The following is a 24,262-nucleotide window of genomic DNA, read 5'->3' as shown; positions in this document are numbered from 1 at the left end:
TTTATCACCACTGCAAATGTTTTTTTTTTTTATCACACTTTATTGAATGCTTTATTTTGACTGTTATCCAGTATAGTGCTCCCATTTGATTGCTGTGATTTCACTGTGACAACATATGTGACCCTGTCTAAATACTACGGGGGAAGCATCTTTTAACTGTGGCAAAACAGCTGAAATCCATGTGTCAGAATCTGATGAGTCACAGGACATGATGTAACGCAGACTCCTGATGTGAACGAACAGACTCGGACAAACATTACAGGCTCAATCAGCCGCCCGCCGTCCTGCTGTTGTCTCGTCTGTATCGGTCTACATCTGATTGTCTCCGTCTGACCGGTGTCCTTTCTCTCTGGCCGGTATGTGGCCCCCTGATTGTAGCCTTTCTGTCCCTTCACCCTCTTAGGTGGGCTCAGTTCTTCATCTGCCCCCTGATGATCCGAGACGCCATCGATAGGGAGGTGGAGGCCGTTGACAGCGGTGAGTCTCGGCGCATCTCTCCTCCTCCGCGCTGAGAAGTTAAATTTCAGCTGTTCTTGGAGTTAAACTTTTATTGCTGCTCTTTTGCACATTACCGTTTTCCTCTTGTCGTCTCTAGTTTTTATACGTCTCCTTCTGTCTGTCAGAGTACCAGCTGGCGAAGCCGTCGGACTCCCACAGGAAGGAGATGCTGTTTGGCAGTTTGGCCAAACCTGGACACCCTATGGGCAAGTTCTGCTGGGGTGAGTTGGTAAACACAACCGCTGGGACGCATAATACACACAGGGCCTCCTTGGGGTATGTTCAGCAATAACAAACAGGAGTGCTGAGACAGACGCCAAGTTTTTCCTTTCTTGCTGATATCCCTGCATTTGTAAAAGGTAATTTTTTTTTACAGTGTTTTATAGTTCTGCTGAATTGATTGCTTTCTTGTGACAACACCAGGGAATGCCCAGACGCTGAAGCATGAGCCAAAGGAGAAGAAGATCAATGTCTATAAGCGACTGCGCGCCTTCTGGAAGAAACACTACTCTGCCCACTACATGACTCTGACTGTGCAGTCAAAAGGTCAGCAAAATCTATTATACATCAAGAACTAGCCTTATTAGTACATTGACTGAACTGTTTTTCAATAATTTCATACAACAAATGAATTAATTGAAAAAGCAATCTGTACATTAACGGACAATTAAAAACATAATTAGTCGCGGCTCTAATAAGGATTCATCCACGTTCAGCCGACTGTGGTTAATAATTTTTTAATCAACTCTAATTGAAATATTTCTCAAAACAAAGTCAGATACAGAATATCTAACATGCGTTTTCAGGGTTTCACGGAAAATGTCACGCGACTAATTAACTGCTGAATGCAAGTAAAATAATGACTAGCGTTGACATTTGTGCTGAGAAAAAAATCATACTCTTAATAAAACGGCTGAATTATTTGCTTTCTGTATTCCTGCTGAAACCTCCAGTGCTATTTAAAATCTGCCTTCACCTAAATCAGCTACTGTAAAGTGATGCAAAGGTGTCATGGTGATTTCTGGAAAATGATGCAGCATTTAAAGTTACTGTGAGGAACTTTTAACTGGTTATGAAACAGTCTCAATTTAATACCGATGCCTCTATATGACCTACATAAGCGAACAAGACCATCAGCGAGACTAGTGGATATTTCTAAACAATTATTCTCAATGCCTGTCAAAGGGGTCCGATTCCCCGTGAAATCAGACGAAACGATTTACGTCACGAGAAACTCCCTTCAGCTCAGACTCCACTAGCGGGGCCTCTGGCTGCAGATCGACCCAGATCCGGCTTTTGCTGCCACCTCCTTTGACCTGCAGTCGGAGCTCTGGCAGCTTTGCCTCGGGGCTCCGCTGTTCCCTGCTGGGACCCATCACAGACATTATGTTGCTGAGGGCCCAGGCCTTATTGCTGGGCCCACTGGAGGGAAGGAAGGTATTGGGGAACCAGAACCAGGACTGTGCAAGGCAGACTGTCAGACCCTGCTGCAGTAAAATGAGAGGTTTTCTAAAGGGACACTGGTGCTCAGAAACACTACCGTTTTTGTCCACAGGGACCGCCAGAATCAACACAAAATGAAAGTTCCTCGTCGTAGCTTTAACTACTAATAAGGAAATATGAAAACCGATAAAGTTGAAATTTGCTCCCGAGATGAAATGCCACTTTAAAACAGCATTTATTGATTTTGGTTACTTTCAGGGAGTGCATCAAGCTGTAAACACACACATTATTATCACATTATAAAGTTGATATAGCAAAGTTTCTGGCAAACGGTTGCTTATCTAGACATCTAGTGGATATGGAACAACATTCATTTGGCGTCTTATTTGTGTACACCTTATGAATGGAAGTCCAATACTCATTCTACTTCTAACTCTATTTTGGTCTCCACCAACTCCTGAGGAAAATATCAGGCTCTTTAGCTGCTAAATGCTCCACTGTGTTCACAAGCTAGCCGCTAACTGGGGCTATTAGTTAACAGTGGGTTTATGAGAGCTTTTTTTCTGACGTAACCACGGCCGGCAACAATCCTGACGAGAACGGTGAGCGTGAACCAAAACAGTGAAGTTGCGGTCACTAGAAAAAGTGATTTATAGCAGCTTTAAGTTATTCTTTTTAAGGTTTAAGTCCTGGTTGGTCCATCTGAATGACACGAGTATCTATTTCTGGAGGCAGACAAACTCTCCTTGATCAGCTTCTGTGTCAGAATTGCTGAAGAAGAGCAACGTCTGTATCCATTTACAGCACAGCCAAACAGACTGGGCTGAAAAGATTCAGTGTCACATTGTTTTATTAAAGAATAAAGTCAATAATTGGCCTTTTTTCCATCATGCTGTGAGCATTCAATCACAATCTGATCTCATGCTGCGTGCAGGGCGGGAGTGTTTTTCCTCAAGCGCTGAATGCTCGCACAAAGAGGAGTGACGGAATCCAACTTCATATTTATGCTATTGATACTGTTAGTATAGATACCCCTACTGTGTGGGAGGGTACTTAGTAAACAGGCAGGCTTTTATCAATGAGAAAAACATGCATGCTTAGTTTTCTATGAAGCCCTTGTGTGTTATTTTGAATCCCACACAGTAAAGAGGCACTCTACTCTGCTGGTTACAGTGAAACAATGACATATATATATCTATATCTATCTATATAGATATATATACACAGTATATATTGCAATAAGCTATATACGACATGGTTGGCACCAATGGATTCCTTAGGTTTATGCATTAAAGAAATTAGTGGCGTTAAAACAAATTTGCGTTATCGTGTTAACTTCGACAGCCCTGGCTTTTATTTATATATATATATATATATATATATATATATATATATATACTGTATAGCAGTTAATTTTTTTTAATGATATTTTACTACTTTCTTCACTACTAATCTGAAAACAACAGTTAAACAGGTGTATATCAACAAGTTATATTTGGTTAGAAACACAGAAAGTGGTGACTTTTCAATTATATGTTGACCACAATTATACATGTGATTATTCTGGCTGAAAACTCATAATTCTGTGTTTGGGAGTTTGAGGCGCTGACTACACATTTAAAAATTGAAAAGTTAATTATATGTCAATTACATGTTGACCACAATTATACATGTGATTATAGTTGTATCTGTATCTATAATAATAAAACAATTTAAGCCAAACTGTTTATGGATTGGGCCTTTTTAAATGTGTAGTCAGCGCCTCAAACTCCCAAACCCAGAATGATGAGTTTTTCATCCAGAATTATTGAGACGCACTTGAACTCCAATTTCTCCTCCTTCACTCGGTGTGTCCTTTAGAGAAGCTGGACACTCTGGAGAAGTGGGTGAGAGAGATCTTCAGCAAGGTGCCTAACAAGTGAGTATTGGAGAAGAGGCTCTTAGTCACCGTGATGAGGTGCTGCTGTGATATAGATTGAGTCTGAATATCCTTCGAGACTTTGCTCAAATGTAAATGTCAAGCCTTCCTCCGTCTCTTTACCTCGCTTCACCTCCTCTCTGTTTTTTTTGTTTTTTTCAACATCATACACCTGAAAGGGATAATTTCTCCCTGAAGCTGAACTGAATTAGTGTTTTCTTACAGAACTCCACTCTGCTTTATGAGTCACTGCGGCCGGTTTTTCTTTTAGAGAATCAACATGCATATCACTGTGAAACCACATAACCTCCACTTTTTCATGCTTTTTCATTCAATTTCAATTAAAGGACTGTGTATGGGTTGATGAAATGTTCTCATCTATGAGCTTAAAGAATATTGTCAAGCCTTAAAGGGTAGCTTTGGTGTTTTTCATCCGTGTTTTTGTGTCTAAGTGACTAACGGGGACAACACTTTTTGAAATTGGAAGAAAAACGCTGCAGGCGCCAGCCGCTAAACAAGCTGTAATGTAATCGCCCGGGGCAACCTGGCACCGTCAGTCCACTAAACGTGCTTGTTTTTGACTCTGATTGTTATTATAAGTGTCTGACAACATTACGGAAAGGACCCTACAGAGAAATAAAACGTATTTCTTACCTTTCGCTTGATCCGGTCTGTTTGTTATTGTGCGTCTCGCTCTCCCGTCACAGCCACATTTTCAAAACCATCTAAATATTCAGCCATGACATTGAAAATCTTTTAGATAACACTGAGCCACGTTTTCTGTACTCCAACACAACAAACTCTGACAACACCTCTCTCCATTCTCACTTACGACCGCACCATTGTCTAGTCACATGTCACAAGTCACATGACATAACAACAAACAGGAAGCGAAAGGTAAGAAAATGTTTTATTTCTCTGTAGGGTTCTTTCCATAATGTTGTCAGACTCTTATAATAACAATCTGAGCCAGTCAGTGGCAAAACAAGCACTTTTAGTGGACGTAAACTGACGGTGCCAGGTTGCCCCAAATGATTACATCGCAGCCTGTTTAGCGGCTGGCGGCTGCAGCGGTCTCCCTTAATACTGGAGCAATTTCAGAAATTGTTGTCCCTATTAGTCAGTTAGACACAAAAACATGGGAAAATAGGGTTGAAAAATACTGAAGTTGCCTTTTAACTCCTTTACATTCCTTTTCATCTCACTGAAAACATATAAAAAGTTAACATTTTGGAGTTAGGCAGAAACAAGGTGCTATTTTCGTGAGATGTAAGTGATAATTAGAGACAATTATCTTTAAACTTCAATACATTTTTTCAATTATCTCTTGTTGAAAATAGTCAATGTAATTACATTAGAACAAATGTTTTTTCTGTTGTTAAAAAACATACGCAATTCGATTTTTACAATTATGATGGGTATGGTAAGGCATGTATGTTTAATGACATATTGGCATTGTTTAATTGATGCAGCATCATCACTCTTGTTTCTCATCATTCTGTTTTTTTCGTCTGCAGTGATCTGTCCAAGCCGGATTTCTCTGACATGCTGGATCCTTTTGACACACCGGCCTTCAACCAGCTCTACAGAGGTACTGATCAGTCTCTCAGCCTAACCTCTAAATGAATCTGAGGGGTCAGGAGATTGTTTAAAACAGTGGTTCCCAACCTATTTCCTTGTAGCCTCTTAAAGTGAGTCAGTGTATTAAATGAATTAGTCTTTTTTTTTAATAAACCAGCTATCTTTAATGAACATATCTTGTCAGTGTGTGAGCAGGCAGGTTTTTGACCGCAGTGAAAATGTTGTTTTTGAAAGGCTAAACGCCAACAAATATCCATTGAAGCAGAATATTTTGTTAGATAAAAACAATTGTATTGACTACATCTAGCTTTTTTCAATACATTTTGACTTTTGGTCTTTACAATAATTATGATTTTAGTTATACATTCGCAAATCTAATTTTGACAACCTCAGAGCAGACAAATCTTCTCCCACCCTCCGTGATCTTTGGCGCCCGGACCCCAGGTTGGGAACCTCTGGTTTAAAGGATAGTAAAACAGAAAGATATATTTCTTTTATATTTTTTTTACTTTTTTCTTTACATTACTTTAGATTTGTACCTCTTCGTGTTTAAATAGAGCAGTCTGAGATGGAAAAAATAAATGTTTTGGTTGAACTACTTACAATTTGTTAACATATGCAAACTAATGAGACGTTTCAGGGTCTCATAGCTGCTTTGTATTAATGCATCACAAGCCAAAAAGGTCAAGGAAATAGAAGCCAGCAGTAATAAGCGGAAGTTATCCTTCTATCATGGTGTTTCTCTAACTTTGTTTCTGTGTGTTTGCAGTCGTCCCTGTTAGGAAAGTTCATGCTTTGAATATCACCTGGGCCCTCCCCCCTCAGGAGAAATACTACAGGTGAGCTACATACAGTAAATATACAATATATGTGCACATAAATGCAGAATGAGGCAAGCCACAGCAGACTGTACTTTCCCCAGACTTGGAATAAATTGCATCAAAAGTGTTTGTTTCTCCTTTTCCCTCATGTCCTCGTCTCCTTTCTCCAGAGTGCTGCCTCTTCATATAAACAGAATCAGACCAGCCAAAAGATACCATGTTTTGCCCTGATTGTAGAGGGATTGCATCAATGTTTTTTGTTTCTCTTTTTCATGTTCTTCCCTCCTCTTTTCAGAGTGAAGCCTCTCCACTACATCTCTTGGCTGATTGGCCATGAAGGCACAGGAAGCATCCTCTCAGTGCTCAGGAAGAAGTGAGTGTTATTGCCTCTGTCTGTTTGTTTTTCTGATTCAAGGGCGCTCCAAAAAAAACCCCAATTAAAAGGTCTTCAATTTGCTGGGTATACATGAGCTTTTTCAAGCTCTGAGCGAAAGGCCCGAGTGTCGGAGCCCAATCTTCAAACTATACACTTTGCCAGCCCACTTGACGACGTGATTCATACATTCTCATCCCATCGTGGATGTGGCTACACAAGAGCATTTCAGCCTCTTGTTGCTAAGTGGCAAAGTGATGCGACAAACCCTCTGTGGTCCCACAATACCAAGAAACCATCCAATAGTCCCTTTACCATCAGCACCACTTGGAGCGTTTGATAGAATATTCCTATTTACTGTGTGTGCTGTTTTCAATTGTTGATAAATGACAACAGTGAAATTTGAGTGTGCTCGGTCTCAATTCCCAGTCGACGCAAACTGCTGAGGCAGTAGAGTGCTTGTTTTTATTGAGTTCAGCCGAGAGGTTGGTTTGAAATTGGGCCATTGTTGTCCCCTGCAGTGAAATTGGGGATTGGTCTGTATGTGTGTGTCCGTCACACACACTGTTTTGGAGCTCAACTGATCAGATGCCTTAAAGTTTAAAAGACCAGACCAGCATTTTTTTTTGCAGGTTTTAGTGCATTTATTATACAAGAGAATAAAACTGTATACTCTATACCACTGGTTTCAGCTCATTTCAGTGCAGTATGAAATCTATGAGCTATAAAACTCGCTTGGTGCGATCCATCATAGCACTAGAACATGTCTCCATGCAGATAAAAGCAGACATGATGTGACGAATTACCCAGCTCTAGAAAGTTTCAAATCTCTGCAAGTTGTTTTTTCATTTTTAAAGCTGCAGTGGGGAGAAATGGAGCAAATATGATTAAAAAAAAAGTTATTTTTTTTATAAAACTATCACTATATCCTGACAGTAGTGCATGAGACGGGTAATCTGAAAAAAATCATGTGCCTCTGTGTCCTCCGGTGCTCCTAATGGCATTTGCAAGGTATCCCAGACCGGAGGAAAACAACCAATCAGAGCCGAGCTGGAGCCTTGCCGTCTCTGAGCAGCTGTCAATCACTCGCAAACTCAGATCAATTGGTCAAACTAGGCAGCGCTGATCAAATATGAATCAATATTCTGTTACTGTAATACCAATTTCTTGCGTAAAATGTTTTCAGAAACATCTTGTAGTGTACTGTTTAGCTGTAAAATGAGAGAGTTTGTGACCCGGGAGCTATGTTGAGAACAGATGAGGAAATACAAAGCACCGCCCACCAGCCGGAGCAAACTTTCTCATTTTACAGCTAAACAGTGCACTATAAGATGATTCTGAAAACATTTGAGGAGAGAAATAGACATTACAGTAACAGAATATTGATTCATATTTGATCAGCGCTGCCGAGTTTGACCGTTTGATCGGAGTTTGCGAGTGATTGACAGCTGCCTCCGTTGAATGAACAGCAAATAGCTCTCTCTCTGAAATGACCTGTGATCGGCCAAAGTCTGCTGTCACGGGTTAGATTTAATTATTTTATTAAATATGTGCTTATTTGCATACATTTCCAGAACAGAAGTCTGAACATTGGATAAAGCCAGGTTACAAATTCTTGTTTCATTTTGACATATTAGAGTCAAAGGTTTTTTACAGAGGGGATTTGGGATTTATCTTTTTATCACTCCATAAATCAGAAAATACTGTCAACAGACAGAATGAAAAAAATCCCTTTTCGCCCTGTTTTCAAGAATACAATGTTCTATAAATCAGGCCATGAATGACATATGAACAAAGCCCTCTGTAAAAACCTTCAGAATATAGATAGGAAGGAAACTGGAAAGTGCTACTGAAGTGGAGATTTCTGAGAAAAAAACTCTTTTTGAGAAAACAACCTTTTAAAGATACGTATTGTAATATTCCAGACATTTTGAGGACACTACGGATGAAAAGGGTTTAATATTAGACTAAAAGACATGAAACTTCCCCAGTTGATCACTTTCATTAAGACAATACATTTTTTGTATCACAAGTTTTCTGAAATGTTACGTTTAAATATGCAAATAAGCCATTATCTAATACTAACTTTTGGTGAATTTAGGAGAAATCTACAGACGCAAATAGACAAAGTAGTAAAATAAACACCTAAATGTGTATTTTGGATGTTTTCTTTCCACTTGTCTGAAAGAAGACATGTTATGGAAGCAAAATTGACCAGTGCATGAAAAACAATGTTTTTGCCTGTCGTGTATCCCCTTTAATGAATGAAAAGCTGCCTGTACAGCCGGGCGAATGCGTAACAGAATGATATGGCGTGTTATTTCTTCATTCTGGGATTTGTAAAGCGGTGCTGACTGCCTCAAAGGGACCACAAAAGCGTTTGTTAAATTGCCTGCAATCAAGAAGCATGAAGTGACACATTCTCTACTTACTGCCATGCACATATTTCAACACTTAATGTGCATCCTCTTTCCAGTTTATGGAGTGAATCTTCACCAGCAGTCCAGTGTTTTCTGTAACTAATTGTTGCGTGTGTTCATGTCTGTGTGTGTAGGTGCTGGGCCATGGCTTTGTTCGGAGGGAACAGTGAAACAGGCTTTGACCAGAACACCACCTACTCTATCTTCTCCATCTCCATCACCCTCACTGATGAAGGTTTCCAAAACTTCTACGAGGTAAAGAAAAAAATCTCTTCTCTTCTTCTCCTCATTATTCTTTCATCCTCTGGATACATGGAGACGCCGCCACTCCGGCCCGAGAAGAAGAAGTCGGCCAAAAACAAGCAGCGGGTTTACGCATTCATCTTCAGTTCATAGTGTCTCATTCAAATCATTTCTTGTCAGATCACAGAGAATCATTCATCATCCGTTCTGCAGAGACTGGTAGCAGTGTAAAGTTAGATGTACCCTGCATTGACCCAGCCGGCCTGTTTGTCTTGTTTTTCATGAATATAACAGGTGACTTCAAGGGAGCAATCTGTGTTATCAGTTGCTATGACAATGCGTGTGTTAAACAGGGAGGTAGTTGGCAAGCATTCAACAGGAGGACTGTTCTAATAATGAATGGAGAAATGTCTCAGTCAAACCTGCGTAACTGCTGTATAAAACACAGACTGTACAGGGTTTAATGTTTTTTTTCACTTGCCCGGTCTGGCAAGTGGGTCAGAAATCTACTGGCCCGAAGTTAATTTTTACTTGCCCCTATACAAAGACCAAATTTAATCATGTTTAATATTCATTTTAAGTCATTTAATCTGGAGTTTTGCCCTCATCCTCTAATGCCACCCAACTAAACTCCTGTTTCCAGGATGATTGAAATGCTCTCTTGCACTTCAGCTCATAAACTGCCGCACTACACCAGTGCAACTCTCAACAGAGGTGAGAAGGTGAGATGGCTCTCCTCCTCACTATTTCTCCTCATCAGCTCCGGAGAAAACTGTGATTAATTATTTTTTACTACTTGCCCGATCAGGCAAGTGAGTTGCTAGATTTACTAGCCTGAAGGGGCATTTTACTTGCCCCGGGCAAGCGGGCAATCCTTATTGTTGAGCCCTGCTGTATGTAAGAAGTGGACGTAGTTACTGTGACATCACCCATTGGTTTGTGGACTACAGTTTTTTCATCTTGGTTTTCTGCAACCAGAAGCGACGCGAGAGGGTGGAGCTAAGCACAACCGAACGTTGAATAAGACATTTTTTGGTGACCAAAAAGGTTACAATTAACTTTCATGAAGTGAAAACACACTGAAAATGTGGACAACTCCCAGACCTGTCAATCACAAGGTAGCCCCGCCCTAAAGCATCCCCTGCTTTATGGTCTATTTGACTCTAAATGGGACCATAATTTACTAAATGAAACATCATTCTGTATTGAAGAAGACTTGAAACTAGCGATTGAGATCATAAACTCATGTTTACAATGTTTACTGAGGTAATAAATCAAATGAGAAGTAGGCTCATTTTCTCATAGACTTCTATACAATCAGACTTATTTTTGCAACCAGAGGAGTCGCCCCCTGCTGGCTATTAGAAAGAATGCAAGTTTAAAACCCTTCCACATTGGCTTCACTTCTCAGACCTGGAGGTTGCCACCTGGTATAAATGCTGCCTTGAGGATGCTGTTTAGCACTTCATCATTCAGTCTTCCATTGAGAAAGGATGAACTTGGAGTTGTCTGTGTCACTTTTTTGAATAACACTTCTGATGCTCTTCAAAGGAATAGTTTTGATTCACCTTCTTGCCAAGAGCTGAATGAGAAGATTGATGCCACTCACATGTCTTTACAATTACAGTTGTCTATACTCTGTGTGTCATGCACCCATCACATCCATAGCAATTACGCTGACATACTTGTCTTCCTGTGTTCTCCGCTGACAAACTGTTGTTCACAGTTAATAATTATTACTCTTCATTCACAGAGGCAAAGGTGACATTTACATGTTTGAATCTCCAAAAGGGGGCGAATAAAGACACATTACTTTCTATTTATCCATCCTTTAAATGACGACACCTTTTTCAAATGATTGTCCTAGTTTGTTCTAATAACTGTAATCAAAAACCATACAACACGATTGGCAACCTTTGCCTCATATCAGTGTTATTGTTATGGTTTTATAAAACACGTTGGTAGTGATTCATTAAAGCTGACCGACTTTAAAGTTACTGTGTGTCTTTCACAGGTGACTCACCTGGTGTTCCAGTACCTGAAGATGCTGCAGGCGCTCGGATCACAGCAAAGGCACGGTCACTCATTCACACACACACACACACACACACACACACACACACACAGGCTGTTTCCAAAATCACTGAGAATAACTAATAATAATGAATGTTGAATATGAATAATGTTGGATAATTCCTTATTTCACTGGCTATTTTGGGATTTATACATTATTATAATATACTCATATACAGTATAAACAAAAAAAACGAAGCATTCGAATACTGATTTTAAGGGTTGAATACCATGGCAACGGTCGAAGCTTCGAAGCATTCGGGTCACCCCTAGTAAGTATCATAAACGTGTGTTTACCACAGAGCTTATTTTCTGCAATAATACAAAACCTAATGGACTCATTGGCTTTTTGTCGAGGGAACCAGGGCGATGCTAACTTCCTTGTTGGCCTACGAAAATACGTCATCCCTGCAGCACTGTATTATACCCTATGTAGTAGACCCAAAGTATCCCACAATGCATCATGAAAAGTATCGGACAACGATTGTCACTAACCGAGCACTATATACCATCATGGATTGCGCTGAAGAGAATTGACGAGAGGAGAGAGAGCAGCGCGAAATCAATGTATTTAATGTGATCAGAGCAGCATCACAACACAAACGGCCACAAAATACTTTGTATTTAACAATTTGTGAAAAAACGACGGCTAATTCTTACCTTTCACAATAAAAGCCCTACACATATACGCTGTATCACTGCTTACTAAGGGGAACTTAAACTTAAATTCACTCAGAGCATTTCGCTAAGAGACACCTCAACAAAATAGTTTACATATGTATTGATCACACACAGAATACATGTTGGTATTTATTATGGATGGTCCACCAGCAGACGTTGATCTGGCACGTTTTAATTGTGCGACAGCAATGACGTAATTAATGCCGCTGAGAAAATGACCTGAGTAGTGTCCGAGTGTAGATGAGCTCACTATATAGGGTCGTGTCTAGAAGGTAACCCGCAAATTGCTAAATCTGATCTGAGATCTGCAAAAACTCTCACGAGATTCGCTGCCCGACGACCTATCCTAACCTTAACTATTCGAGGTCAATGCCTAACCTTAACCATCTTGCGAGAATTTCCCCAATTTACTGGTTCGCTTCTCGACACGACCACCTTATAGAACTCCCTGGATAGTGAGTAGGGAGTAGTGATTGAGTCTCATAAACAACACAACAGAGACGTACTGCCTTTTTACTCAAACACAACTTCTATATTCTGGCTTTTTTGTCCATTGTAGTGTAGGAGGCAGTTAATACTGTATTATACCTGACTGGTTTATGTGCTAGATGTGTTTTTTTTTTTGCTCATTTATGAATTTATGGCCTTATTATTTTTGTTTTTGTTATGTTGTTTTAATGAGTGTTGATGTTGTGACATCTGAGCTTCTGTCTGCGAAGCATAAAGGTAATATTTCTGTTCTGTTTTTATTCACGCGTTCAGAATATATGAAGAGATTCAGAAGATTGAAACCAACGAGTTTCACTATCAGGAGCAGGTGAGAATCCAAAATATTCATCGTGTTGCTGTATATTTGATGCTTTCTGGACGTTTTGACCAGTGAGAATGATTCCCTCCCTTCCTTTCCTGTCAGATTGACCCTATAGAGTACGTCGAGGATATCTGTGAGAACATGCAGCTGTTCCCGAAAGAAGACTTCCTGACAGGAGATCAGTTGATGTTTGAGTACGACCCAGCAGTAAGTAGTTCAGTAGTTCGGGGAGTGAACCAGTTCATTCTAAAATCCTATATTTCCTTTTTTTAGATATAGATGTTAATGAAGCAGGTCAATCCAAAGTGAAAAAATATAGATATTTTTTTCCTGTCTGATATGGTAATGATTTTATAGCTACCACCACAGAGATACACTTTCTAGAGCTTCTGCTTCTGCCTTTGATTGGTGGATATTATTTTGCATCAAACGTTACAGTCTAATTGTGGCTTTGCATATTTTCTCTGTGATGACAGAAACTTCTGTTCAGTTTTGCTGCCTCTTACTGTGATTGACAGCTAAAATTGTTTTCCCGTAAACAAGTAATTTAGAACAAAGGGGGAGAAAAACAACTCTCCTCTCTTTGCTGAAAAGTTGACGGTACTTCCTCATGTGTGTGTGTTTGTGTTTGTGTTTGTGTGTGTGTGTGTAGGTGATCAGTGGAGCTTTGTCCCTCCTCACCCCCGAGAAAGCCAACCTGATGCTGTTGTCACCAGAACATGAGGGCCAGTGTCCCCTCCGGGAGAAGTGGTTTGGCACACAATACAGCGTAGAGGGTGTGTTTCTCTGTGTGTACGTGTCTTTGTGTGTTTACTGCCAGTGTAACAGCGCCTTCCCACAATGTAGGCATTCAGTGAATACTTTGTCTTTTTCCCCTTGTGTGGTGATATTCAGGGCTGATATAATGCAGCCAGCCAGCAGCAGAAATGCCAGCATTTATCTCTGTCTTTTAGACGGCGAACAATAGTGTGGAACAGCATTTCTTTTCTTTTTTTAAATATACAAAAAACTATATTTTTGTTGGAATCAAATTAGGGCTGTCAATTGATTAAGATATTTAATCGTGATTAATCGTGTGATCGTCTATAGTTAATCGCGCTCAATCACAAATTAAACACATTATTTATCTGTTCAAAATGTACCTTAAAGGGAGATTTGTCTAGTATTTAATACCCTTATCAACATGGGAGTCGGCAAATATGCTGCTTTATGCAAATTAATGTATATATTTATTATTGGAAATCAATTAACAGCACAAAACAATGACAAATATTGTCCAGAAACCCTCACAGGTACTGCATTTAGCATAAATAAATATACTCAAATCATTACATGGCAAACTGCAGCCCAACAGGCAACAACAGCTATCAGTGTGCTGACTTGACTATGACTTGCCCCAAACTGCATGTGATTATAATAAAGTGGGCATGTCTGTAAAGGGGAGACTCGTAGTTACCCATAAAACACATTTTCATTCACATATCTTGAGATCAGAGGTCAAGGGACCCCTTTGAAAATGGCCATGACAGTTTTTCCTCACCCAAATTTAGCGCAAGTTTGGAGCGTTATTTAACCTCCTTCATGACAAGCTAGTATGACATGGTTGATGCCATGGTTGGATTTCTAGTTTCATATGATGTCTCTTCACTCATTAAATCACTCATTTCCAAACATGAATCCTAACTGCAAATATTTCTTGTGTGCTAATAGATGTTTTCTCCTTCACGCAGACATCCAGCAGGAGTGGATGGAGCGGTGGACAGGAAACCTGGAGCTCAACAGTGACCTCACCCTTCCTGCTGAAAACAAGTTCATCGGTGGGTGAATCATCTTTGTGCAGTACGGGCAAAAAAAAAAAGAAGTGTGTTGTTGTGGCCCAAAACTGTTGCAGGTACAGTGGAAACAGCTTATAGTGATCACATCTGTCCAGGTCAAGTTGATCACTATAAGCAGATGATTATTATAACTGATTTATTTTGTTTCTCTTTCTCCATCTTTTTGACATTTGAATATGTATTACTAGGGGCGTAAGAATATATCCATACCTGTGAGTATCACGATATTATGTTTTGAGATACTAAACATAATAACTGACTATGACAGTTTTCCTAAAATTAGATTGGAAAACATTGCAATATATCACAATATATTGTGTCGTCACCCCCTCATCATGATATGTATTGTATCGCCAGATTCTTGCCAATACACAGCCCTATTTATTACATCAATATAAAGTAATGAAACCAACAGCTTCGCTATTTACAGGCTCGCTGCCAATTCTTCTGCCTTTTCCCTCACCACGGCCCCGCGTCGGGTGAGGCTTTGCCGGTTTTCTGCCAGCTGTCACTGCAGTACAGGCATGCAGATGAACGCCGCCCCTTTTTCCGAGGCTCCTCGTTCACCCGGATTGAGCAACGGGTGCTGGTGGCATGACGGGAGGCGGGCCGGGCGCCGTTCGTTTGCATGTGCTGCCATTTGAGGATCGGTAGAATTTCACTCTAAGGGGGCATTACTGGACCGGGTATTATCAATCCACTTCACGAGGGCGTCTCCTTCCACAGGTGCTTTCCCCGTGCACATTCGTTTTCCGTAAGGCAGCCTGAGGAACACCAAGTTTCGCTGCTACTTCTCGTTTCATTTGAGAGAAAACGACTTTCTTTTTCCCATCATGATATCAATGTGCACGCAGAACCAGCCTCAGGTAAAGCAGCTGGAAGGCAGATGGGTTACAGCGAGCCGCGAGGCAAAGCGTCAAGGTAGTAAAGTAAAAAAAATCTATACTATATATAGAATTACTGTAGTTTTAACATTTTTCTCACGTATGAAAAGACCCTAAATGAACACTGGACTACTTAATTACTATTAGCAACTTATTTAAATCGCATTTATATAGGAATGATTCTATCCCCAAGCTGTTTGATCACTTTAAGCTGCTTCCACTGTATCTGAAAAGTGTCCAATAAGATGATCATGAGCAAGACTTGTTCCTGCAGTTTGTACTTTTTGCTCTCCATTCATCCGTCCAACAAATAATCAGATAGATTGAAACAGACCGGGAGGAACAGTGCATTTCGGTCAATGTGTCCAGTCATGGTGAACTCTCCTGTAATTTAAGTCCAGTCCGGAGAGACGCGTTGCATTTTAAGGCACCTCTGGTTCAAATCTGACCAAACTTTTAAGAGCTGATACATTTCGGCGTTGTGCTCTGTTTATAAATTTAGGAAGGCACCACATTGCCAATTCTGATAAAATATTGAGAAATAATGCGTCTTCTCTTATTGGCCCCAGGGCTACTGAATCATTTATTGGAGTGGGGGGGGGGTGGGGGTGACATCTTTTACAGTTTCCACATCCAGCTGCATGTTGGTCCCAAACTGGACATATTGAATTGTTGAAACTCACACATTATTTATGAGATTGCACCAAGTAGAATTATGATGTTTTATTGTTTATGTGCATTTGTTCAGCCACTGACTTCACCCTGCAGCCGTCCGACTGCCCAGACACCGAGCTTCCTGTCCGGATAGCCGACAGCGACAGGGGCTGCCTGTGGTACAAGAAGGACAACAAATTCAAAATCCCTAAAGGTGAAATATGTGTGAGCCTGCGCTGTGCACATCATTCAGCATGCAAGATGTTTCCTCAGAGGCTTTAAATGTCATTAGAGAGGTGTTGACACTCGTTTGTCCTTTTTCCCTCCTGCAGCCTACATCAGATTCCACCTAATCTCTCCTGTAATCCAGCAATCTGCTAAGAAGTACGTTCAGGCTCAAACATGGCCTCGTGAAAATAGCGTTTGTTTTTTGGCTGTAACTCTAATTAACATCTCTTTCTTTTCCTGATCTCTCTCTCTCTCTCTCTTTCTGCTGCTACAATTTCCCTTTTTTTCATCGTTTCAATCCTCCTTTTTACTTCACTCTTACCGTCTGTCCTTTCCTACTTCCATTTCCTCTATTATCTTGCATTTGTCCTTCCCTTTTCCTTCCTCCGATTCTTCCTCTCCATCTCCATTTTTTCCCCTGCATCTCATCTCCTTTCCTCTACCTTTCCCTCCCTCCCCATCTTCTCTCTCTCTCTCTCTCTCTCTCTCTCTCTCTCTCTCTCTCTCTCTCTCTCTCTCTCTCTCCATCCCGACCCCTGTCCTCCTCCCTCCTCTCCAGCGTTGTCTTGTTTGACCTGCTGGTCAACATCCTCGGCCACAACCTTGCCGAGCCGGCCTACGAGGCTGAAGTGGCCCAGCTGGAGTATAAACTGGTGGCCGGTGAACACGGCCTGGTCATCAAGGTTAAAGGATTTAACCACAAACTGCCTGTGAGTGAACGCGTCTGGAGAAACCGCACACACAAACAGATATAGATATGATTATATGCATAAACCCACACACTGATTCATAAACATACTGGGGATGTATGGCTCAGGTGTGCATTATGCAATATACAATTTCATAGTAGTACGTATCCTTATTAAGCACCAGATAACTCCATATGTACAATATAAGCTAAATCCTTATTTTACCATATGCTCCATACCATTCATCAATGGTAATGAATCATTAATTAATACTTTATAGATCATCATAATAGAATAGACGCCCTTTATAAGAAATACTGGGCATTTTAGATGGAGGATATTCTCCCTCTGATATTTGTCACACCCTGGCAACCAAATAGTTGGTCTTATTATTGGCCTTATGGTGATCAATAATGTATTAAAGCAATGATTCCACATCTTTGGAAATACACTTATTAGCTTAGCTTAGCATTAAGATTGGAAACAAGGGGGAAACAGCTCGCCTGGCTTCGTCCAAAGGTTACAAAATCTGCCTACCAGCACCTCTAAAACTCACTTATTAACAAGTTATGTCTTGTTTGTTTAATGCGTACAAAAGCTGCTGCTGGTTGTAGCTTCATATTTACCGTACAAACATGAGGCCGGTATCAATCTTCTTATTTAAAGTGGCAATAGATCCGTTTTTTTGCTTTAACTTTCATCATCGTGAAGTAAATCTTGATTGCGTAATGTAATGGTTATAGAATAATGACACCATCAAAGTTTTTAGATTGCTTCCCTATAAGCCTCCCTTTCACTCTGCAGTTCTGTCTGCGCACAATGTCCTGTGAAAGTATCTAGCCTTAGCTCCAGAAGTTAAAAGTGGCTTTATGACGTCATGTGCTCCTTTGCATGAAGCTTAGTAGTTGTGTCAGTTGCAGCGAGGGAGAGGGAGAGACCCCGTGCTGTTGGTGGAAGAGCCGTGGACTGCGATTACCCTGAGCAGCTTTGGGAATGAATTAAAATATAATATATGTGAATATATTTCTTGCTTTTTTTCCCTGATGGTCTGAACAAGTTGCTAAATTTGTCACTAGTGGACTCTGATGAAAGCGATCTAGTTGTCTTTGCAACAGCGGCGACAACAATAACACCAGTTGGAAACGCTAGGGGGGGAATAAGTTGTGTATTGCCACTTTAAGTCCTGGCAGGAAAGTGTAGAAGTGTTTTTCCCAAAATGTCAAACTATTCCTTTAAGAAATGATTCAACTACTCTTGCAACTGACGGTCAGCATGTACACACACAGATGTGTTTTGTATTGTTTTTATACATGAGTAATGACGGTGATTCTTCATCTTGTCCGACTGTCTGTCCATGTGTCTCTTTAGCTGCTGTTCCACCTGATCATTGACCACCTAGCTGATTTCTCCGCCTCTCCCGGCGTCTTCAGCATGTTCACAGAGCAGCTCAAGAAAACCTACTTTAACATCCTCATTAAACCTCAGAAACTCGGCAAGTGAGTTGTTTACCTTCTATGTTCTGACATTTCCAGCTCACTTTGCCGACTCATCTTCAAGTCTGTGATGCCTTCTAGTGGTGAAATGTGTGACGGACCTGAATGGAAAAACCTCATGCTCTCATTGTCCTCTTTTCACCTCTCTCTCTCTCTCTCTCTCTCCTCCTCCTCCTCCCACTTCCTCTCCTCTTTCTCAGGGATGTGCGTTTGCTGATCTTGGAGCACTCTCGCTGGTCCATGGTGGAGAAGTATCAGGCTCTGACGGCCGGTCTGACCAGCGACGAGCTGATGGACTTCAGCCGCAGTTTGAGGGCCGAGCTGTACGCCGAGGGATTGGTGCAGGGCAACTTCAGGAGCGCTGTGAGTGGATGGCAGGCAGCACTCAGACAAGTGGATTGATTAACAATAAAATTAGCTGATTAGCTAATGAATCAGTTAATGTTCATGTCTGCACTTGCGTCAATTGATTCTGAGTGTACTTGACATTGTCCTCATGTTTTGCTTGATTTCCTCTCCTCTCTCTCTCTCTTACTCTCTTATCTCTACCTGTTCATTATCCTTTATTGTGTTTTCTCCACAGGAGTCAGAGCAGTTCCTGCAGTATGTCACAGAGTAAGTCGGCTATTACACTGAATGCACGCCCTAATGAGAACACCGATACCATGCAATCAAATGGATTTGTTTGCAGCCATACACAGCAATTTGTATTAGCTTCAGTTGTTCACGCCGTGATTCCCCTTTCACCTTCTTCACTCCGTTATTCCCTCCTTTCTTCCTTCCTCTCCTCCTCACCTCCTTACCTATTTTTGTTCTCTCCTTCCTCCCGTTTTGTCCTCCTTTTTTTTCCTCCTCTGTTAGAAAGTTGCAGTTCTCCAAGCTGCCAGCAGAGGTGCCGGTGATGTTCAGAGTGGTGGAGCTCCCTCTGAAGCACCACATCTGTAAGGTCAAATCACTCAACAAGGGAGACGCCAACTCTGAGGTCACTGTTTACTACCAGGTACAAAGCACATCAAATCTTTCACATTCTGACATAAACATATTCCGATATAGCATCATTTATGTTTTACACACCTTTCTTTCTCTCTTCTTTTTGTTTCTAGTCTGGTCTCAAGCTATTGAGGGAACACACACTGATGGAGCTGTTGGTGGTGCGTTTATTTTTCTACATCCTTTCCTTCAGTCATTGGGTCTTTCTCATTTCCCAATTTTGTGCCTCCTCGTCTCCTCGCTCTCCTGGCTTGTGCCCTGGAGGTCGATCTCAGTGCTCCATCTTGAAGGAATTGCAAAAATGCATCTCGAGGAGCGAGGAGGTTTGGTGGAGGAGCTGTAAGTGATACACCGGTGTATCCTTCACAGAAGTGTTTTCAGCGACGTATAAAAGATGCGTGACACACAGCTGGAAAGCCATGTGAATATAAGTTGTCTTGATAGAGATGATAAATACAGTGGTATAACAAAACAGTGGACAGAATTGACGTTGCCTTAAAATGATGGCTCCAAGGCAAGGATGTCTGTTCCTCGCCTCCTCTGCTCTCATCTCCTGTGGGACGGACTAAGACGCGAGGAGAGGAGGCGAGGAAAGGAATCAAACTGGTAAATGAGAAAGGCCTATGGTGTCATTCTTCCATGCTTGACTGAGTTGTTGTTATTGTTGTTGTTGTTGTCTTTCAGATGCACATGGAGGAACCCTGCTTTGACTTCCTCCGCACTAAAGAGACTCTTGGGTGAGTGTAGTTATAGGTTCTCAATAAAATGTTTGCTTTTTTAAAAGGAAATTCATGACATTTAGGCAAAATAGAACTTTTCAACTGTTTCTATTAGGGCTGTCAATCAATTCAAATATTTAGTTGCGATTAATCACACTTTTTTATCTGTTCAAAATGTACCTTAAAGGGAGATTTTTCAAGTTTTGAGCTGCTCTAGTTACATTTGGACAATGCTTTTTACATTTATCTGCAGTTCAAATTGTGTCTTCTGTTAGTTACTACATGGTTAAATTCCAACTTCCAGCTTTCCAGACTGTTATTTTTATTATTATTATTAGCATTATTATAGAGTGCAAAGTAGAGAAAGTCAGGGCAGGTGGGACATTTACCTTTTGACAAATGTAACACACTTTCTCGTCTGGTTATCTTGATCTTTCTCGGTTTATCTGCTTCCCGACATCTCTTATCCTCGCTGTCTGTTTTCATGTCTCCCCCTGCAGGTACCATGTCTACCCCACCTGCAGAAACACCTCAGGCGTTCTGGGTTTCTCTGTCACCGTGGAAACACAGGCCACCAAGTTCAAGTGAGTCTGCAACACAATCGTAACCTTTTCATTCGCCCAAAAGCAAGACACGATTTATCTGAACCGCTTTTTCCCAAAACCAAGCTGTAATATATCTTTCTGTTCACTCAAACCCAAGCTACAATTTATCTACGTGGCCCTGGAAAGAGAGTAGCCGGTGGAGCTGATAAATGACTAAAGGAGTCAAATACACCCCATAGCCTCTAATATATCTCTTATACCTCTCATGTCCTCTGTTCTCGCAGCACCGAGCTGGTGGAGTCAAAGATTGAAGAGTTTTTGGCTTCATTTGGGGAGACGCTCGACTCGCTGACGGAGGAGGCCTTTAATACTCAGGTCTGTGTGTGTGTGTGTGTGTGTGTATTATTTTGTGTATTTGTGAGTTTCCTCCTTTGTTATGCAAAAGCAGAAAATTATACAAAAAGTTTTTAGAAATGTCAAAAGTTTCTTTTCAAGTTACTTTGTTGGATTAAAAACACATTCCTCCCTAATCATGTCAGACCCAGCTGCACACTCACATCTGCTGTTTCAAATACTCCAGAAATCAAAAACAGTGTGTAGAAACCCTGTGTGCTGTGTGTGCTGTGTGTGTGCGTGGGTGTGTGTTTTGTACAGGTGACTGCGTTAGTGAAGCTGAAGGAGTGTGAGGACACACACCTCGGGGAGGAGGTGGACAGGAACTGGGCCGAGGTGGTTACACAGCACTTTGTGTTCGACAGGCTCAACAGAGAGGTATGTTACTTTACAGATTTAGATTATCAATACAAAATATAAATCAATTAACGCATTATGATGTATTATTATAGATTAAACTACCCAGCAGTGTATGTAAGTAGTTAAAAGTAGCTCCACTGTTACTAGCTGCAACATTAACGTGTAATTATAATCCAGTAATATAATATAATATAAATGTGCCCTTCTGCATAAGGAGTACTTTTACTTTTGCTAAGTATATTTTGATGCTAATGCTTTTGTGCTTTCACTTAAGTAAGAGTTTGAATGCAGCATTTGTATTTCTACTCTGTTGTATTGCTACTTTTACTTCAGTAAAAGATCAGAATACTTCTTCCACCCCTGTCAGAAACATCTCGTAGTGAACTGTTTAGCTGTGTAATGAGAAAGTTTGCTCCGACCGGTGGGCGGTGCCGGGTCACAAACTTTCTGTTTGACAGTTTAATCGGAGTTTGCGAGTTTCGCGGGCAGTGATTGCCCAGAGACTCCTCGGCTTTGATTGGTTGTTTTTGTTTGGGCGCTGTAGAACCTTGCAGATGCCATTAGGAGCACTAAAAGGAGGCAGAGGAACATGATTTTTTTTCCACAGATTATCTGTCTCATGCACTACTGGATATGACAGTTTTATAAAAAACTACTTTTCATCATATTTGCTCAAGGTTAATCAGCTTTAATCCACTATTAGTTAGCCATGTGTGTCTTGTTCTTTACAATTTGCCCCAACCTTTCTCATATCATATCAACAACACAAAACAAACCTGAAACCTACTGAAGTTCCAAGTGAAACTCTCACTCCTAATATTTCCATATTAAGTGTGTTAAATCACCATTAATTAAATGTTGTCCACTAGGGGGCAAAAGAGCACATGCACAACATTAACAGAATTATCATTTTCAATATGCACTGACAACGTGGTGATTTAAACTGCTAATTTACACACACATGCAGTAGACACAAGGCAACATTGCCATCCCACCTTTTGATTGTAAGTCCAATATTTACTTCCCCTTTTAGCTTTGGTTTGCTCTCCACAAACTCCTGAGGGAAATATCTGGCTCTTGATCTGCTAGAGGCTCGACTCTCTCCACCAGCTAGATATTGTGTTTGTTTACCATTTGCTGCTGCACAGTGGGTTTTCTCTGAGCTTTCTTTTTTCTGCAAACTGGTTCGATAAAGACAGCAGACTGTCTGAACCATTCCACTAAATGAGCCATAAAAATCATAACAATAAGATAAAGAAGCTAAACTTTCACTGAAGGGCACCTGTCACTCCCAGAGCTCTTACCGTCAGTGTCTTTGTGTGTGTTTAGATCGATGCTCTGAAGCAGATGACCAGAGCTGAGCTGGTCTCCTGGTACAAAGAACATCGAGGACAGAACAGCCGCCAACTCAGCGTGCACGTAAGCGACACCTTTATGTTTGTATGAGTGTGAAACACATGTTTGTGTGCATGTAGCGGCACATTAAATGTATCCCTGTCTCCTAAAGGTGGTGGGATTTGGTGCTGAAGAGAATGACGATGAGGAGAGGGGTGGTAAGAAACAAGAAGGAGAAAAGGGCAAAGAGGAGGATTTAGGTGGCTCTTCCTACGGCGAGGTGTCAAAGCTCACCTTCCTTGCCGCCTCCCCCAAGATGTCAGGCGCCATAGCCGTCATGGACATCCCTGCTTTCATTAAAGACCTCCCGCTCTTCCCCTACCACAAGATACTCGAATAAACTGTGAGGCCGCGAGACGGACAGATGGCTGCGCTTTGCCTCTCACTGAGCCACGTTCAGGGACTCCGCCTCATTACAGATGCAGGCACTTAATATGTGGAGGTGAAGGAAGGTTAAAACGGCTCCTCTCTGGACCTGGAGTCTGCCTCTGGCACCCGGCAGTAGTTTTTACCCACACTGTGTGCATATAGGCGAGAAGCCTGGATGTGATGGTGATGATAGTTTTCTTTTAACTAACAGATGATCTTTCCTGCTTTCTCACACTCAATTATTTCATATCCTCAGACACCGGGTAGTGTGGGAGCGCTCCTATCTATTTCTCTATCCCACACTGACGGAAAATCTTTTGAATCAAATTTTCATTTATTTGGTTCCTGCGAGCTCTGCTGCTGCTATTACAGCTCCGAAATCCCTGTCTTCTCCACTGTTTGTTTGTGGAGCCCGCAAACCCATTTTAAAAACACAAATCAACCGTGAAAACTGCCGAAAGTCCTTTGAAATCCAGATGTGTGTATTTTGAGTGATCGTGTGCTGGGTTTCAAGCTCTGCTGTGCACTTAGCTGACCTGGATCGTGCCCTGGTATGAAACTTGCAAAGAGAATAAATCAATGAGTGATGAGTGCATGAATGAAGCTGACTACAGTAAACATACTTGAATCTATTGAAGTAGAAAAAGTACACTCAAACTTGTGAAATGTTAAGACTGTAATTCACTTTATTTAGATTTTTTTTTTCAGTGCATTTTCTCTGCCAGCTCATACTATACATATCTTTGAAGGAATTTACATTTACACTATTTTGACGTTTTGTATATTTTCTCTAATTGCCAGCTTACCTGACACCTGCAATTTTCTTAACACACAAATCACACTAAA

The 24,262-nt window shown here is 41.0% G+C and overlaps 1 protein-coding gene across 1 annotated transcript in view; it reads left to right on the top strand.

Moving 5' to 3' along the window:
* The window catches only part of LOC141783069 (nardilysin-like), a 28,856-nt gene extending 4,837 nt beyond the window's left edge, over nt 1-24,019 (top strand). Inside the window, exons 6-32 of the mRNA XM_074660015.1 lie at nt 404-477; nt 624-719; nt 922-1,044; nt 3,802-3,859; nt 5,377-5,450; nt 6,210-6,279; nt 6,557-6,634; nt 9,189-9,309; nt 11,312-11,370; nt 12,814-12,868; nt 12,965-13,069; nt 13,515-13,638; nt 14,593-14,679; nt 16,330-16,449; nt 16,568-16,619; nt 17,023-17,173; nt 18,521-18,648; nt 18,846-19,008; nt 19,229-19,260; nt 19,507-19,645; nt 19,749-19,796; nt 20,320-20,372; nt 20,855-20,938; nt 21,184-21,274; nt 21,554-21,670; nt 22,982-23,071; nt 23,160-24,019. Coding sequence (XP_074516116.1) covers nt 404-477; nt 624-719; nt 922-1,044; nt 3,802-3,859; nt 5,377-5,450; nt 6,210-6,279; nt 6,557-6,634; nt 9,189-9,309; nt 11,312-11,370; nt 12,814-12,868; nt 12,965-13,069; nt 13,515-13,638; nt 14,593-14,679; nt 16,330-16,449; nt 16,568-16,619; nt 17,023-17,173; nt 18,521-18,648; nt 18,846-19,008; nt 19,229-19,260; nt 19,507-19,645; nt 19,749-19,796; nt 20,320-20,372; nt 20,855-20,938; nt 21,184-21,274; nt 21,554-21,670; nt 22,982-23,071; nt 23,160-23,387 — 2,620 coding nt within the window. The 3' untranslated portion in view covers nt 23,388-24,019. The remainder of the gene's footprint in view (nt 1-403; nt 478-623; nt 720-921; nt 1,045-3,801; nt 3,860-5,376; nt 5,451-6,209; nt 6,280-6,556; nt 6,635-9,188; nt 9,310-11,311; nt 11,371-12,813; nt 12,869-12,964; nt 13,070-13,514; nt 13,639-14,592; nt 14,680-16,329; nt 16,450-16,567; nt 16,620-17,022; nt 17,174-18,520; nt 18,649-18,845; nt 19,009-19,228; nt 19,261-19,506; nt 19,646-19,748; nt 19,797-20,319; nt 20,373-20,854; nt 20,939-21,183; nt 21,275-21,553; nt 21,671-22,981; nt 23,072-23,159) is intronic.
* Nucleotides 24,020-24,262: the final 243 nt, after the last annotated feature.

Source organism: Sebastes fasciatus, chromosome 15 (genome assembly GCF_043250625.1).
Source record: "Sebastes fasciatus isolate fSebFas1 chromosome 15, fSebFas1.pri, whole genome shotgun sequence".
NCBI classification, from domain to species: domain Eukaryota; kingdom Metazoa; phylum Chordata; class Actinopteri; order Perciformes; family Sebastidae; genus Sebastes; species Sebastes fasciatus.
The sequence above is the reverse complement of the archived record's forward strand: the minus strand, read 5'-3'. Positions and strand labels throughout refer to the sequence as shown.